Genomic DNA, 15595 nt, shown 5'->3' with positions numbered 1-15595 from the left:
CCTTCTTCTCCAGCGAACTTTTATTCAAGACAGCCCTCCCCCAAACTAATAAAGTTGATCTTCCCTTTGTTTCTTGATCTTGCCTCTGAAACACCACGCTTTGCGTGACCCAAATAGCAATTCTCTGCTTTTCCTGCACAAACCCATTTTGCTGTTAAAATAATTGGCTGTTTGATTTTTTAGGCCAGCATCCACAACCACCGCCCCCAAATCCTATGTAGTCTAAAAAGTTAAAATTGTAAGGGTGTATAAGGAAAGAACATGGATTTGAATTTGGGTTTTTCTAAATTTGTGGTATTGGAAATAGGGTCTACAACTTAAGTTTATGTCATAGATTACGTCATAATCCTAAACTTAAATGAAGTCGCTCAGTCGTGTCTGACTCTTTGCGACCCCATGGGCTGTAGCCTGCCAGGCTCCTCCGTCCATGGAATTTTCCAGGCAAGAATACTGGAATGGGTTGCCATTTCCTTCTCCAGGGGATCTTCCCAACCCAGGGATTGAACCCAAGTCTCCTGAATTGTAGGCAGATGCTTTTACCGTCTGAACCACCAGGGAAGTCCCCTAAAGTTAATCCTAAATTTAACTCAGTACTAAAAAAGCTAAACTGCAAAGCAGATTTTGTAAGAGACTGTAGTTCATTAAAATAGGAAAGGGTGGAACATATGTAAAGACTCGAAAGAATTCATATTTTCTATGAACCATGATAAACTGGAATTCCTCAAGAAATTTGCAGTCTACGTGGGAGGGTTGGATATGTTTATGGAGAGAGAACAATAAAGTGCAGGGATATCTAACCCGGCCAAACGCAAGTCTAGTTACTTAGCATCATAAGGATCCTTGACGTGCATCCTCCACCGCTACCCCAGCTACCGCCTGCTCCCAGCCCTGGCCTCCGCAAGCCCTCGGATGAGCTCTCCGGGGGACCTTTACGTCCCCAGCGAGTGTGCGGAGCGGGGTCGTTGGCCCCAGTGCGCGAGGCGGAAGTGACGCCACAGTCCGTTATTTATCACAACTTTCCCGGCGCCTTAGAGCCGCGCGCAATCCTGCGACGCGTAGACGCAAAAAGACAGCGAGGCCTAGCGTTCGGTTGTGAGGGGCGTGGTGGCCCAGTTGGCTCATTGGTCCGACCATAGAGCTTTCAGACCTCCAGGATTCCTAGAGAGCTCCCGGAAGTGGCTTGGGGCAACATGCTTGTTGGCCGGCGGTGTGCCTCTTCACGTCTGGAAGTTAGGGGCTGGAGGGTCCTGGGCCGGCTGCTGCTTTCGCACCTCTCTTCTTGCAGCCGTTCCTGTGGGTCTGTCCACCGTTTGTAGCATCCTTCCCCACCGCAGGCCGCCCCTGGAACTCACGGTGAGTACAGTCCGGCCTTGGGCCGGAGGAAACAGGAACGCTTTGTGGCCAGACCAGGCCGCAGCTGAGGACAAGCCTGAGGGGTCTGGAGAGGGGCCCTGAGCCGAGGTCTGCGCCCCGGGGTGATTCGGTCGGTTAAGGGTCGCTTTGCTTGCCAGCGCAGGCCGAGTCCGCGTGCCCAAACTTTTTCCTAAGGAACCTTCAGTGAAGATACGCTTTCTTCATCGCTAATCGTTTGTGGTGTTATTTGCAGTCAGTCTTATTTGTCTTAAAGTAGAAAACTGTCCCTTTGTTATCTTTTATTGACCACTGTCCACTATTTGAATTGTTTTTGTTTAACAGTTTTGCATTTCCGTCACAATTGTCATTAAAATATATATATATATATATATTGTTTTTGGAAACCCCAGTTGTCCTTGGAAACCTGTTTTTCCTGCTTAGTTTGTTTTGCTTTCTGTAGTGTATTCAGAAAATGACAGTGTGTTGACTGGATAATGTACAACGAAACAGTTTTTGACAACTTTGCGGTAATATAAAATTCAACCTTATTCAGAATACTTTGTTTATTAAAGCTAGTTGAAGCAGATGCCTGAAAACTCTTTAGGAGGGGCCCCATTTCTGAAATTCAGGTGACTCATGAATAACTTTTGTCGCTACCACCTCTAAAAAATACATATTTCTGTTGTTTGATTAGTTCAAGTTAAGTATACTTATGCAGTAATCATAGTTTTAGCAAATGCATACATATTTTGAATTTCTGCTGTAGTTAAGTGTAAAATGTGGATGTTAAAATATTCAACTTACACAGTTTGAGATACCTATAAAACACAGTGTTTGCTTCACCTTGATTTTTAAAGCCTGGAAAATACCTTTGCTTGGTTTTATTTCAGCTCCCAAACATCCCAAATTAGACAAATTAGTCTAAAGGAAGAAAGCATTCTTTCTTCATCTATTAAAAAGGTAATGGTGTTAAAACATGTCTTCAGTAGTTCACAATATTATTGCATTAAAAATGAGAAGAAGCTTTAAAGATTTTTTTAATTTCCTAAATCAATAAAGTTGATGAAGTATTCTTAAAAGAGGATGTAAGAAGCAGTCTTTATCCACACGGTGCTTACCAACTTAATTTAAGTACAGGGGCATATACACAAAACTGAGAGGAAGGTGTTATATTTATAGTGGACTAATTTTGTAGTACATATCTTTGTACTTGGTTATAGGCTGTAACTTTCAAAAACTGTCTGATTAAAGAGGGACGAGACCAAAACAGGAAAATTCGCTACTAAAAAGAATAATCAAACGGATAATGGACAAGATTTGTTGGTTGATGTGATTTGAAATATGAACAAACCTAACAGATGACTCCCATCAGTTTCACTGTTGAGACTTTTTAAAATATCGTTTAGTACTATACTACTATTTTAACATCAACAATGTAAAGTTCTTGAATGATGCACACTTAACATTGAAACTTTTTATAGCTAATATTAATGAGTATTGATTATAAGGTGGAAGGTGGCCAGTAGTTCAGTAGTTAAAGATGAACCTTGACTTTAGGAAATTTGTCTAAATTTCCTAAAACTATGACTATGCATTCAAAACAATTAGAGCTTAGAATTCATGTCCCATAGTAATGGATTTATTAAATTTTTATTGACTTTTTAAGTGAATTATTTTAAAAACCATGGATGTTGGTCCTGTGTGTTCAAAACAAAAGTGTCTCTCTTTACCCCTTGTCTCAAACCCTCCACAAAATCTCAGCCTTTTGCTAAGACAGAGATTTCATTCTTCCCTCAAATCTCTATACCAGAAAATTCCCCCACTTCTCTGTAAAGTTATTATCTATGAATTAAACCCTTTGTTGTTAATCACCATATTTAATTTTATCTCTTGCTCCCTGGTTTCTTCATCTGTACTTTCCTCACCAAACTGTTGTTACCAGTCTGTCTTGATTTTAAAGATAATTTTTCAAATTCCCTTCCTTTTCTGTCCACATTCTCTAAGTAGGGGTTCTTAACCTTCTTGGAGTTCTTTGGAGAATGTTTGATGTACGAACACTGAAAATGTAAACTTTTGTGCGTATGGGCTTTTTTATGGAAAGAAGCGCTGTGTTTCATTAGTTTGAGAGACTTTGAGCCAACCCTACCTTACTCTCTTGGCCTCAGATGCCTGAAAGATAGAGACACTGACTTGAAGACTCATGTCAGTAACAATATGTAATCTGATTTCTAAGTGCCCACCTCTTCTTTCCCTAGATGGACTACAGGTCTGTGAATTTATCTTGATATTAGCATTTCTTGCCAATTGCTTTTGGATATGCCTCCTTTAGTTATGCTATTCTCTATTCTCTACAGTGCTGCCTTCAGTTATATTTTCTCCAGGCCCTTGTCCACAGTGTTGCCATTGTGATCTTTCTGGCCTACAAATATGTAATATAAGTTACAAAGAGATACAAAGAAAAAGATCACTGTCACAAAGACCATGTCCATGGGCAGACATTTGCAGTACATACTCTATACAATGTGATAAATCCTGTGCGGACACCTTGCAAAAAATAACTTGGCAAAAATGAGCACCTTAATCTTCCAGGGTGGGGGATGTTGGCAGCTGAGGAGTGGGGGCAACAGGGAAGACCTGATTTAAAAGGTAATAGATAAGCTGAGACTTTCAAGTTAGAGTTCAGTGATTTCTGCAACACTAGGGTTTATCAGCCATAACACTGACACTTTTAACCAGATCATTCTTTTTACGGAGAATTATGTTATACATTGAGGATGTTTAATCACATCTCTGGCCTCTACCTACTAGCTACTAGTAGCATCCCTTCCCAAATGTTTCCAGACATTGCTAAATATCTGGGATATGGGAGGAATTGAGAACCACTGAGCTAAAGAGCTCTACAGCAGAATGGGGATAGGAGAAGGCCACATTTGGAAAAGGCTGTATGAAGGAGAAAGAAAAAAAAGTGCAAGTGAAGTAGCTCAGTCATATCCGACTCTTTGCGACCCCATGGACTGTAGCCTACCAGTCTCCTCTGTCCATGGGATTTTCCAGGCAAGAGTACTGGAATGGGTTGCCATTTCCTTCTCCAAGGGATCTTCCCAACCCAGGGATCGAACCCAGGTCTCCCACATTGTAGGCAGATGCTTTTACCCTCTGAGCCACCTGGGAAGCCCTGTAAAGGAAAGTTTATAGCAGATAAAGCAAGACAGTTTTACATATCATAAAGGGCCTTACATTCCATGCTGAAGAGTTAAGTTCCTTATTGAAAGATTTTAAGGAGGTGAGTTGTATTACGTATGTGTTAAGACAGTCTCTCTAGCAGTGTATTTAGTTTGATAGGGCTGCCATAACATAGTACCACAAACTGGATGGCTTCCACAGAAATTTATTCCCCATAGTTACGATGGCCAAAAGTCTAAGGTCAATGTGATAGCAGAGTCATACTCTCCTAACTTCTGATCGTTACTGACAATCCTTGGCGTTCCTTGACTTGAAACTGCATAACTCCATCTCTACCGCCCTAGTTACATGACTGTCTTCTGTATTCACATGGCCTTCTCTTTGTATGTGTCAATCTCCATGTCTCTTCTCTTATTATAAATATACTAGTCATATTGGCTTAAAGGGCCACCCTATTCCAATATATAAAAGCGTCTGCCTACAATGCCAGAGACCTGGGTTTGATCCCTGGGTTGGGAAAATCCCCTGGAGAGGGAAATGGCAACCCACTCCAGTACTCTTGCCTGGAAAATCCCATGGACAGAAGAGCCTGGTAGGCTACAGTCCATGGGGTCGCAAAGAGTCGGATATGACTGAGCAACTTCACTTTCACTTTCACTCCAATATAACCTCATCTTAATTTGATTAAAACGGCAAAGAGTCTATTTCCAAATAAGGTCAAATTCACAAGTACCAAGGGTTAGTACCTCAACATTTTTTTTTTTTTTTTGGAGGGACACAATTCAACCCACAATAAGCAGCTTTATGGAACATGAAGAAAAGCATAACAGGGCAGAAAGATCACTTACCACTGCTACTGCAGGCAAGAGTGATGCCAGATACCAAAGGTGAAAGCCATAGATATATATCCCACAAAGAAACAGGCCCCTGTCATTGAATAAGTGTAAAGACTTGGGCGTTATATGTAAAACTTAACTGCTCAACAAATACAAATACAGTCTGTGTTGAGTATTATAAATAATAGTCCTCTAATCTTCTTCCATTCTATCAATAAGATAAAAGATAAAGATCTCTACTCATAGGAAATATAGAATCAAGTTAGAAAGTCAAAACTCCTTTGCAACTAATAATACACAATTATGGCAAAAATAACATTGAAGTGATACTTGTGTAACAGATATGTAGACTAAGAGGGAAATCATTTCCAATTGGAATCATTAAGAAAGGATTTTAAAGAAGAAAGCATTTTATCCAGTCCTTTGAGAATAGGTAGTTTGAGTACTAATGAAAGAAATTAGAAAACTTAAATAAATAGACAGACATACCATGTTTATGAGATGGGAAACAATACTGTTTAGATGTCACTTGTCTCTCAACTGAACTATAGAATCAACACAAATCCTATTCCAGGAGTTTTGTTTTTTGTTTTTTAGAAGACATAAAATTTATACCAAAAGGCAACAGAACTAGAAAAACTAAAATAATTCTGAAAATGAACAACAAAGTTACAGGACTCTTAGTAATTTATTTCAAGATTTAAAAAGCCACAACTGTCAAGACAGTTTGTATTGGCGAAAGGAATAACATATACATCAGTGGAACAAAATCGAGATTCCAGAAGGAGATCCACACACACAGTCCATTGATTTTTGACAAAGATACAAAGACGTAAGATACTTCAATACGTAAAGTTTAATCTTTTCTGCAAATAGTGTTGCAACAATTTGATACCTATAGGAACCTCCATCCATACTTCAAACTCTGAACAAAAACTAACTTAAAAGCGATTATAAACCTAAAAGTAAAAATTTAAACTATAATCTTTGTGTCCTTGGATTAAGCAAAAACTTCTTAGCTATGACAACAATAGTACAATCCCTAAAAGTTGACAAATTAAATTTCAAAAAATTATGAATTTCTGTTCTTAAAAAGGCACTGTTAAAAGAATGGAAAGGGGGAGATATTTGCAAGTCACATATTTCGTAAAGGACTTATATCCAAAATATGTAAAGAATTCTCAAAAGTCAATTATTTTTAAAAATCGAATTCTAAATATAGGAAAAAGTCAAAGAGGATGCAGTTGTCTCTTGGTATCCATGGGGAATTGGGTCCAGGACCCTCTTGGATACTAAAATTTGTTGATGCTCAAGTCTTATGTAAAATATAATAGTCTTTGCATATAACCTATGCATATCCTCCTGTATACTTTAAATCATCTCTAGATTACTTACAATCCCTAATAAAATATAAATGCTTTGTAAATAGTTGGTGATGTGTGGCAAATTCATGTTTTACCTTTTGGAACTTTCTGGAATTTTTTCTCCCCAAATATCTTTGATCCATGATTGATTGAATCCAGGAACGTTGGAACCCATGGATTGAAGGACCAATTATATGAATGGCAAATAAGCACAGGAAAGGATGCTCAGCATTATTAGTCAGTAGAGAAATGCAAGTTAAAACCTTATGAAATACCACTATGTCTTTTAGAATACCAAAATCTATGTGTATGTGTCTATCTATATGTGTATGTGTGTGTTTCAAATGCTGGTCAGAATGTAGAACAATTGCAGTTCTCACATATTGCTAGTGGAATGCAAAGTATTATAGCCACTTTGGGAAACAGTCGGGCAGTCTCTCATAAAGTTATCCATATACTTACCTTATGACCCAGCAGTTTTTTTTTCTGGATATTTACCCAGGAGAAATGTTCACACAAAAATTCATATGCAGATACTTATAGTGGCCTTATTGGTAATCATCAAAAACTGGAAGCAACTGAGATAGTCTAAACTAGAGAATGGATGAACATTTATCCGTATAAGGAATAAGAGGGCTTGTTAGGTGGCATTAGTGGTAAAGAACCCGCCTGCCAATGCAGGAGACGTAAGAGACACAGGTTCTATCCCTGGGTTGGGAAGATCCTCTAGAAGAGGGCATGGCAATCCACTCCAGTATTCTTGCCTGGAGAATCCCATGGACAGAGGAGCTTGGCAGGCTATGGTCCTTGGGGTGGCAAAGAGTCAGACACGACTGAAGCAAATGGTTATAGGAAGTCCACTGGTGAATGCTTGCCATGCTGTGCTATATAAGGAGTAAACTGATACATATACTAACGTTGATGAATCAAGTACAATATGCTAGAAGATATGCCAGACTCAAAAGGCTACATACTGTATAATTTTATTTCTAAAACATTGTGTGTCATTAGTTTGTGGGACTAGGTTTGGGGGTTGCAAGTGTTGATAGGGCATTCAGGTTCCTTAGAGGTACAGAACCTGTGCCCTAGAGAAGACTTTACAAAGCTTGAAATAAAGTCCATAGTGGAAGTTAGTGTGGAGACCAGGGGGTTGGGAGTGGGGTTGGGGGTGGAGTACATGTGGGATAAGGAATGTTAAGTGGAGAAGAGGAAAGTGTTAGGACCTTTCTTGACAATACCTTTAGCTATATTATGTGGAAATTAGTCTCATGTTGAGAGTGAGGGGCAGGTTAAGAGCTGCAGTGTGTCAAAACAGTATAGCTGGTATAGCAAATGCTGAAAGGAATCAAATCAGTAGCACTGAGTGTCAGATGAGATTAAATATGGAATTTCAATTAGACCCAGTCTACATGGTTTCCTGACTTTGTTTAGCCATGTTCCACATCCCCAGGAGAGAAAGCAGAAGGAATTCCCAGATGGAATTGGCATGGCAGAAGGCTAAGAAGGCAAGGAGTTATTTCTGGAGAGGATCACTTAAATGACATCCATGTCATGGTAGGGAACTTGTTAAGATATCTCAGTAAATTATTGTGACCTTTGGCTTGCCTTTACACTATTTGTCATTTTCTGTCCCCAAAGAAGTACCCTTAAAGAAGAGGCCCTCAGAAGGTTCTTCTCTTAAGAAGATAAAGAAACATAGTAGAAACGAGTCTCCTGAGCTTTTCTGGCCCTAAATGGCAGCAGAATCAAGAAAGTCTTTAGCCCCATCCCCACCAGACCAGGTTCCTGAAGAGGACCTTGTAATTGTCAAGGTAGAGGAAGATCATGGTTGGGACCAGGAATCAAGTCTACATGAAAATAACCCTCCTGGCCAAGAGCTGTTCCGCCTACGCTTCAGGAAGTTATGCTACCAAGAGACACTAGGACCCCGAGAAGCTCTGATCCAACTCCGCGCACTTTGCCATCAGTGGCTGAGGCCAGATTTGAACACCAAGGAGCAGATCCTGGAGCTGCTGGTGCTAGAGCAGTTCTTGACCATCCTGCCTGAGGAGCTCCAGACTCTGGTGAAGGAACATCAGCTAGAGAATGGAGAGGAAGTGGTGACCCTACTGGAGGATTTGGAAAGGCAAATTGATATATTGGGACGGCCGGTACGTAGAAGGAGGTGGGCATGCTGTGACTGTGAGAGTCCAGGGAGCTGGGTGGAGGGACCTTGATACAAAGTGGGAGAATAAATGCTGAGCATGAGTTTTGTTATAGGAGAATGAAAATAGTTATATTGTGGCGTGGCTTCTATCTATAGAGTTCTTTTTATTCTTGTAAAGGATATAAATCCATTTTTTTTTAATCCTCATAACATCCCTGCAGTTGTATTATTGTTCTGTTTGCCAGATGGGAAACTGATGCATAGAGAACTTATTTTCCAGGGGCAACCAAATAACTAAAGATAGATCTGAGGCCAGAACTCAGATTTCCTAGTTTCTTATCAAAAATTTTTTCCGCTGAAGAGTACTGCTTTAAGTTGCTGTTTATCATTCTTCTCCTTTCTTGAGAGTACAAAGTATCAGCATTTTGTGCATCAAGGAGGGCATCAGCAGAAATCTTTTTCTTCAGTGCTAAGCATAAATGATGCCTTTCTGTGCGAATCAGCATGTTTGTGTTCCTTACTGCCCCTTTGAAGTAATTAAGATTCTGCTTTTTCCTTCCCCCATATGTATTCCTTTAGATGTGCTTTTTCTTACATTGTTCACTTCATTTCTCAGAGGGATTCCTTGTAATGCAACTGTCTTGTTTCTAGGTCCCAGCTCGTCCACATGGACATAGGGTACTCTGGGAGGAGTTGATGCATTCAGAATCTGCACCGGAGCCTCCAGATACTCAGCTCCAACCTGTGGCAATGCAGCACAAATCTGCAGTTCTCCAAGGGCCACATGATAGAGGTGAGGAGCCAGATTTCACTGCTGAGGAGGGAGGAAGTGAAAAGGAAAGAAAGTACATTCAGGACACCTATCTAGTTCCTTGAACCAAGAACTAGAATCTGCTGTTTACAGACTGGTCATAAGATCTGATTTAAATTTCATCTAAGCTTCAAATACAGACTGTCAGTCCCAGTGGTAAATTCAAGAACAAATGAAAGAATCTGGGGATTTTATAGCTTCGTATGTTTCTGTTACCACAGTGTATTTACTGCATAGGCATAGGCATTTTTAGATTTTGTTGGTATCCCATGCCATTTTATTTGTACTTCAGTATGTCTTTTCTTAAACAAGAGCATTTTCATAGATACCACAATGAATTGATCACAGTTATAAAACACTCATATTTTGCCAGCTGTCCCAAAGTTTTTCCAGAGTCTAGTCCAGGATCACAGTTTGCAAATAGTTATCCTGTCTCTTTACTCACCTTTTACTTGGAATAGTTCCTCAGCCTTTCTTTGCCTTCCATAATCTTGAATTTGTGAAGAGTACAAGTCAATTATTTTGTAGAATGACAACAATTTGAGTTTGTGTGATGTTTTCTCTTATTTAGATTCAAATTGTGCCTATTTGGCAGGAACACCTCACAAGTGATTTTGTATCCTTCTCAGGAATATGACAGGAATTTGTCTATTGTTGGTAGTGTTTTTTTCGATGACTTTTTTAAGGTTGTCCTTGCTAGGTTTTTGTTACTGTTTTTCCCTTTGTAATTAATAAGTAATTTCTGGGGATATACTGTTGAGTCTGTGTATCAGTAAATACCCTGGTCTTCATCAAACTTGTGTTGCTGAAACACTAGTTTTAGTATTTGTTGATGCTCCTTCATTGAATCAATGATTGCTAAAGTGATTATTTTCTATCATTGTTGTTCAGTCGCTAAGTCATGTCCAACTGTTTGTGACCCCATAGAGTTCAGCATGCCAGGCTTCCCTGTCCTTCAGTATCTCCTGGAGTTTGCTCAAATTCATCTCCATAGAGTCAGTGATGCCATCTTACCCTCTCATCCTCTATTGCCCCTTCTCCTCCTTTTGCCTTCAGTCTTTTCCAGCATCAGGGTCTTTTCCAGTGAGTTGGCTTTTCACATCAGGTGGCCAAAGTATTAGAGTTTCAGCTTCAGCATCAGTCCTTCCAGTGAATGTTCAGGGTTGATCTTTAGAATTGACTGGTTTGATCTCCATGCAGTCCAGGGGACTTAGAAGAGTCTTCTCCAGCACCATAATTTGAAATCATCAATTCTTTGGCGCTCAGCCTTCTTTATGGTCCACCTCTCACATCCATACATGACTACTGGAAAAACCATAGCTTTGAGTATACAGACCATTGTCAATAAAGTGGTCTTTGCTTTTTAATATGTTGTTTAGGTTTGTCATAGCTTTCCTTCCAAGGAGCAACCATCTTTTAATTTCATGGCTGCAGTCACCATCTGCAGTGATTTTTGGAGCCCAAGAAAAGAAAATCTGTCACTGCTTCTACTTTTTTCCCTTCCGTTTGCCATGAAGTGATGGGACTGGATGCCATGATCTTCATTTTCTGAATGTTGAGCTTTAAGCCAACTTTTTCACTCTCCACTTTCACTTTCATCAAAAGGCTTTTTAGTTCCTCTTCACTTTCTGCCATAAGGGTGGTGTCGTCTGCATATCTGAGGTTGTTGGTATTTCTCCCAGCAATCCTGATTCCAACTTGTGATTCATACAGCCTGGCATTTCAGATGATGTGCTCTGCATATAAGTTAAATAAACAATGACAATATACAGCCTTGTTATACTCCTTTCCCAATTTTGAACCAGTCAGTTGTTCCATGTAAGATTGTAACTGTTGCTTCTTGACCCATATACAGGTTTCTGAGAAGACAGGTGAGATAGTCTGGTATTCCCATGTCTTTAAGAATTTTCCACAGCTTGCCGGATACACACAGCCCAAGGTTTTCACATAGTCAAGGAAGCAGAAATAGGTGTTTTTCTGGAATTCCTGTGCTTTCTGTATGATCCAGTGAATGTTGGCAATTTGATATCTGGTTCCTCTGCCTTTTCTAAGTCCAACTTGTATATCTATAAGTTCTCAGTTCACATACTGCTGAAGCCTAGTTTGAAGGATTTTGAAGCCTAGTTTGAAGCATTACCTTACTAGCATACGAAATAAGCACAATTGTCCAGTAATTTGAACATTCTCTGGCATTGCTCTTCTTGGGGATTGGAATGAAAACTGACCTTTTCCAGTCCTGTGGCAACTGCTGAGTTTTCCAAATTTTCTGACATACTGAGTGTAACACTTTAACAGCATCATCCTTTAGGATTTTAAATAGCTCAGCTAGAATTCCATCACCTCCACTAGCTTTGTTTGTAGTAATGCTACCTAAGGCCCACCTAACTTCACACTCCAGGTTGTCAGGTCTAGGTAAATGACCACACAACCATGGTTATCTGAGTCATTAAGATCTTTTTTGTATAGTTCTTCTGTGCATTCTTCCTTTCTCTTAATCTCCTCTGCCGCTATTAGTTTCTGTCCTTTATCATGCCCATCCTTGCATGAAATGTTCCCTTCATATCTCCAGTTTTCTTAAAGAAATCTCTAGTCTCCCATTCTGTTGTTTCCTCTACTTCCTTGCATTGTTCATCGAAGAAGGCCTTCTTACCTCTCCTTGGTATTCTCTGGAACTCTGCATTCTGTTGGGTATATCGTTCCCTTTCTCCCTTGCTTTTCACTTCTGTTCTTTTCTCAGCTATTTGTAAAGCCTCCTCAGACAACCATTTTGCCTTCTTGCATTTCTTTTTCTTTGGGATGGTTTTGGTCACTACCTCCTGTACAATGTTTTTGTATTTATTTGTTTACTGTAATGGAGAGTGTTCCCTCCTTCCCCCATTTTATTTTACTCATTTTTTATTTATCAATATGTACTCATAAATTCATTTTTTTTCTTTCTGTTATTCTCTTTATTTTGATGCTTAAATTGTCTCAGGGTTGGCTATAGGAGGCCTCTTCCATCTGACTCCTGCGTCCTATTGACTTTTCTCCATAATTTTTGTGATTTTTCTTACTTTTTTATAGAACAAGATGTTCTAGTCTCATATCATACTTGCACTATGTTTCTTATTTTTTTATTTATGTGGTTTCATAGTTTGTTTTAAATTACTAGATTTTTAATGTTTCTAAAACAATTCTTATGTAAAATTCTAATACCTGTTGTGCAAGACACAGTAGTCCATTTTGATTTTTTTATTACCCTGTCTGATATCTATAGGAAGCAGATACTGGCAGTCATGGTAGACATTTCAAAAAAGTGATAGAGTTAGTAGAGATAGATTGGTTCCCATATTCAGTTTGACAAAAGATTAGGACCTAAAGAAATACTGTGTACAAGCACAAGAATGGACTATAGCTTTGATGGTAGAGAAGAAATTGTAAAGCAATTCCTGTTAGGAAACCAGTAAACATTCTATTTTTGACAGGTAGCTTCAAGCTGAGTGGACCATCAAAGTACAGGTGTTTTGTGGGCAACCATAGGTATGGACACGTAGTCGAAGACTAACAGAATTTCATATGCAAAATCTCTGGCATGCATATCTGCTGAAATATACAAAATTTTGGAATATGTTAGTGCTGGTTCCTATAACCATAGGACAAGGCTGGTCTCATTCGTATCTCCTTTCTCCTCTCAGCCATATCAGTTTCACAGAGTCCTACCCCTTCCCAGAAAGGAAGTCCTCGAGACCAGGAGATGACAGCTACACTGCTTACAGCAGGGTTCCAGGTGAGTGTGCTTCTTTTCACTGAAACCTCATAGCTCTACTCAGAATGTTTGTGGCATCTACCCCATGTCTAGACTGTCTGTAGCAGTACTCACTTAAGAAATTGCTCCACATCCTAATGCATAGAGACAGATTGATCCTTGATTCTACCCCCCCACCCCCAGTAAATCTGATGCATTTTCCTGCTCTTCCCAGCCAACTTCGCAGATCCCTTTACATGGTACTTTCTCATGTCATGATCCTCTCCACCCCTGATGGGTCTCTCTGATACTCTGGGTTTAAGCTGTGGAACAGTCCCAGTCCCCAAATGAGCATCTTGTTTTGTTTCAGACTTTAGAGAAGATTGAAGACATGGCTGTGTCCCTAATTCGAGAAGAATGGCTTCTTGATTCATCCCAGAAAGATCCGAGTAGAGATAACAGGCCAGAGAATTATAGAAACATGTTCTCCCTGGGTAAGGAGAGCTCTGGTTGTTATTGTTAAAGATCTTTTGTTTATGTGTACAGTAGCTTTGAGCTTTCTGAAACACATCAGCTCAGATCAGATCAGTCGCTCAGTCGTGTCTGATTCTTTGGGACCCCATGAATCACAGCATGCCAGGTCTCCCTGTCCATCACCAACTCCCGGAGTTCACTGAGACTCACGTCCATTGAGTCAGTGATGCCATCCAGCCATCTTATTCTCTGTTGTCCCCTTCCCTTCTTGCCTCCAATCCCTCCCAGCATCAAAATCTTTTCCAATGAGTCAACTCTTCACATGAGGTGGCCAAAGTACTGGAGTTTCAGCTTTAGCATCATTCCATTGAGTTTAAACTCAGGATCCAACAGAAAGAGAAAATATTGAGACTTCTGGAGTTCTGAAAGGAAAATTTTGTGGCCACTATGGAAAATAATATGGGGTTCATTAAAAAACTAAAGATAGAGTTACCATATGATCTAGCAATCCCACTCCTGGATGTATATCCAGAGAAGACAGATGCTTTAATTTAAAAAGAAATGCACCGCCATATTCAGTGCAACATTATTTACAATAGCTAAGACTTAGAAGCAACCTAAGTGTCCATCAGCAGATGAATGAATAAAGATGTGGAGGTTGGGTAGGTGGGGGTGTGTGTGTATAATGGAATATTACTCAGCTGTAAAAAGAATTAAATAATACCATTTACAGCAACATGGATGGACTTAGAGATCATCACACTAAATGAAGTAAGTCAGAGAATCTAAAAATAGTGAAATCCAAAAAATAGTACAAATGAACTTATTTACAAAACAGAAACAAACTTACGCTTATCAAGGAGGAAGGTGGGAGGAGGGATAAATTAAGAATATGGGATATATGGGTTTAAGATACACACTACCATATATACAATAGATAAACAACAATATTCAGAAACTATATTCAGTATCTTATAATAGGCTATAATGAAAAAGAATTTTAAAAAGAGTATATATATACACATATATGTGTAACTTAATCACTTTACCATACACCCGAAGCAAACAATATTATGAATTTCCTGTACTTCAATAAAAAAATAACCAGAAAAAATTAATTTTAAAAAAGAAAAGGAAACTTTTTTACTCTCTTATCTAGGACTTATCTTACAGTTTGTAACTGAGTATTTGTCTCCTGTCCAAGTACTAACCAGGCCCAACCCTGCTTAGCTTCCAAGATCAGACGAGATCGGGCGCATTCAGGGTAGTATGGCCGTAGACTGGGTATTGGTCTCTTTGCCAGTTGGATACTGAAATCTTTTGGTGCTCTCTGCATTCATATACATCTCCCATATCATACTTAGACCCACTGTGCTCCTCCCTTTTAATGACTGGGGCGTTTTTCATTCCTACTCCACTCATTAGATCTTTTTGTAGTTCCATATTCCTTCTCACTCCCCAGTTTCTGCTTCTCCTCAGGGGACCCCCTTCTCTACTTTAGTTCTCCTTCCAGCAACCCTGTTTCTTGATGGCAGTTATTCCGTAGTTGGCGTATGTGGTACTTCAGTTTGTCCCTGCTCCTTTCTCCCCATATTAATGAAGGCATTTTGGAGACAGATGGAAGTTTCCATTTATTCTTAACCTCCATGTGTATTTTTCTTTCCTCTATTTGATTTCTTTTTCCTAGCATAAAGACTAGGAAGT

At 39.5% G+C, this 15595-nt stretch overlaps 1 protein-coding gene across 4 annotated transcripts in view; it reads left to right on the top strand.

Moving 5' to 3' along the window:
* The first annotated feature begins 1177 nt into the window (after window positions 1–1177).
* Window positions 1178–15595, top strand: part of ZKSCAN8 (zinc finger with KRAB and SCAN domains 8) — a 54153-nt gene continuing 39735 nt past the window's right edge. The window contains exons 1-6 of one of the 4 annotated variants that reach the window (XM_086369753.1): window positions 1178–1353; window positions 8187–8290; window positions 8375–8886; window positions 9534–9675; window positions 13368–13459; window positions 13788–13911. In XM_086369753.1, the coding sequence (XP_086225879.1) occupies window positions 8470–8886; window positions 9534–9675; window positions 13368–13459; window positions 13788–13911 (775 nt within the window). In that variant the 5' untranslated portion in view covers window positions 1178–1353; window positions 8187–8290; window positions 8375–8469. Of the gene's footprint in view, window positions 1354–8167; window positions 8291–8374; window positions 8887–9533; window positions 9676–13367; window positions 13460–13787; window positions 13912–15595 lie in introns of all 4 variants that reach the window. The other 3 variants (XM_086369755.1, XM_086369768.1, XM_086369754.1) reach the window with 3 other exon arrangements.

The sequence above is a fragment of the Bos grunniens genome, chromosome 23, assembly GCF_055505025.1.
Source record: "Bos grunniens cultivar Pamir isolate PY7600 chromosome 23, Bosgru_T2T1.0, whole genome shotgun sequence".
Taxonomy (NCBI): domain Eukaryota; kingdom Metazoa; phylum Chordata; class Mammalia; order Artiodactyla; family Bovidae; genus Bos; species Bos grunniens.
The sequence above is the reverse complement of the archived record's forward strand: the minus strand, read 5'-3'. Positions and strand labels throughout refer to the sequence as shown.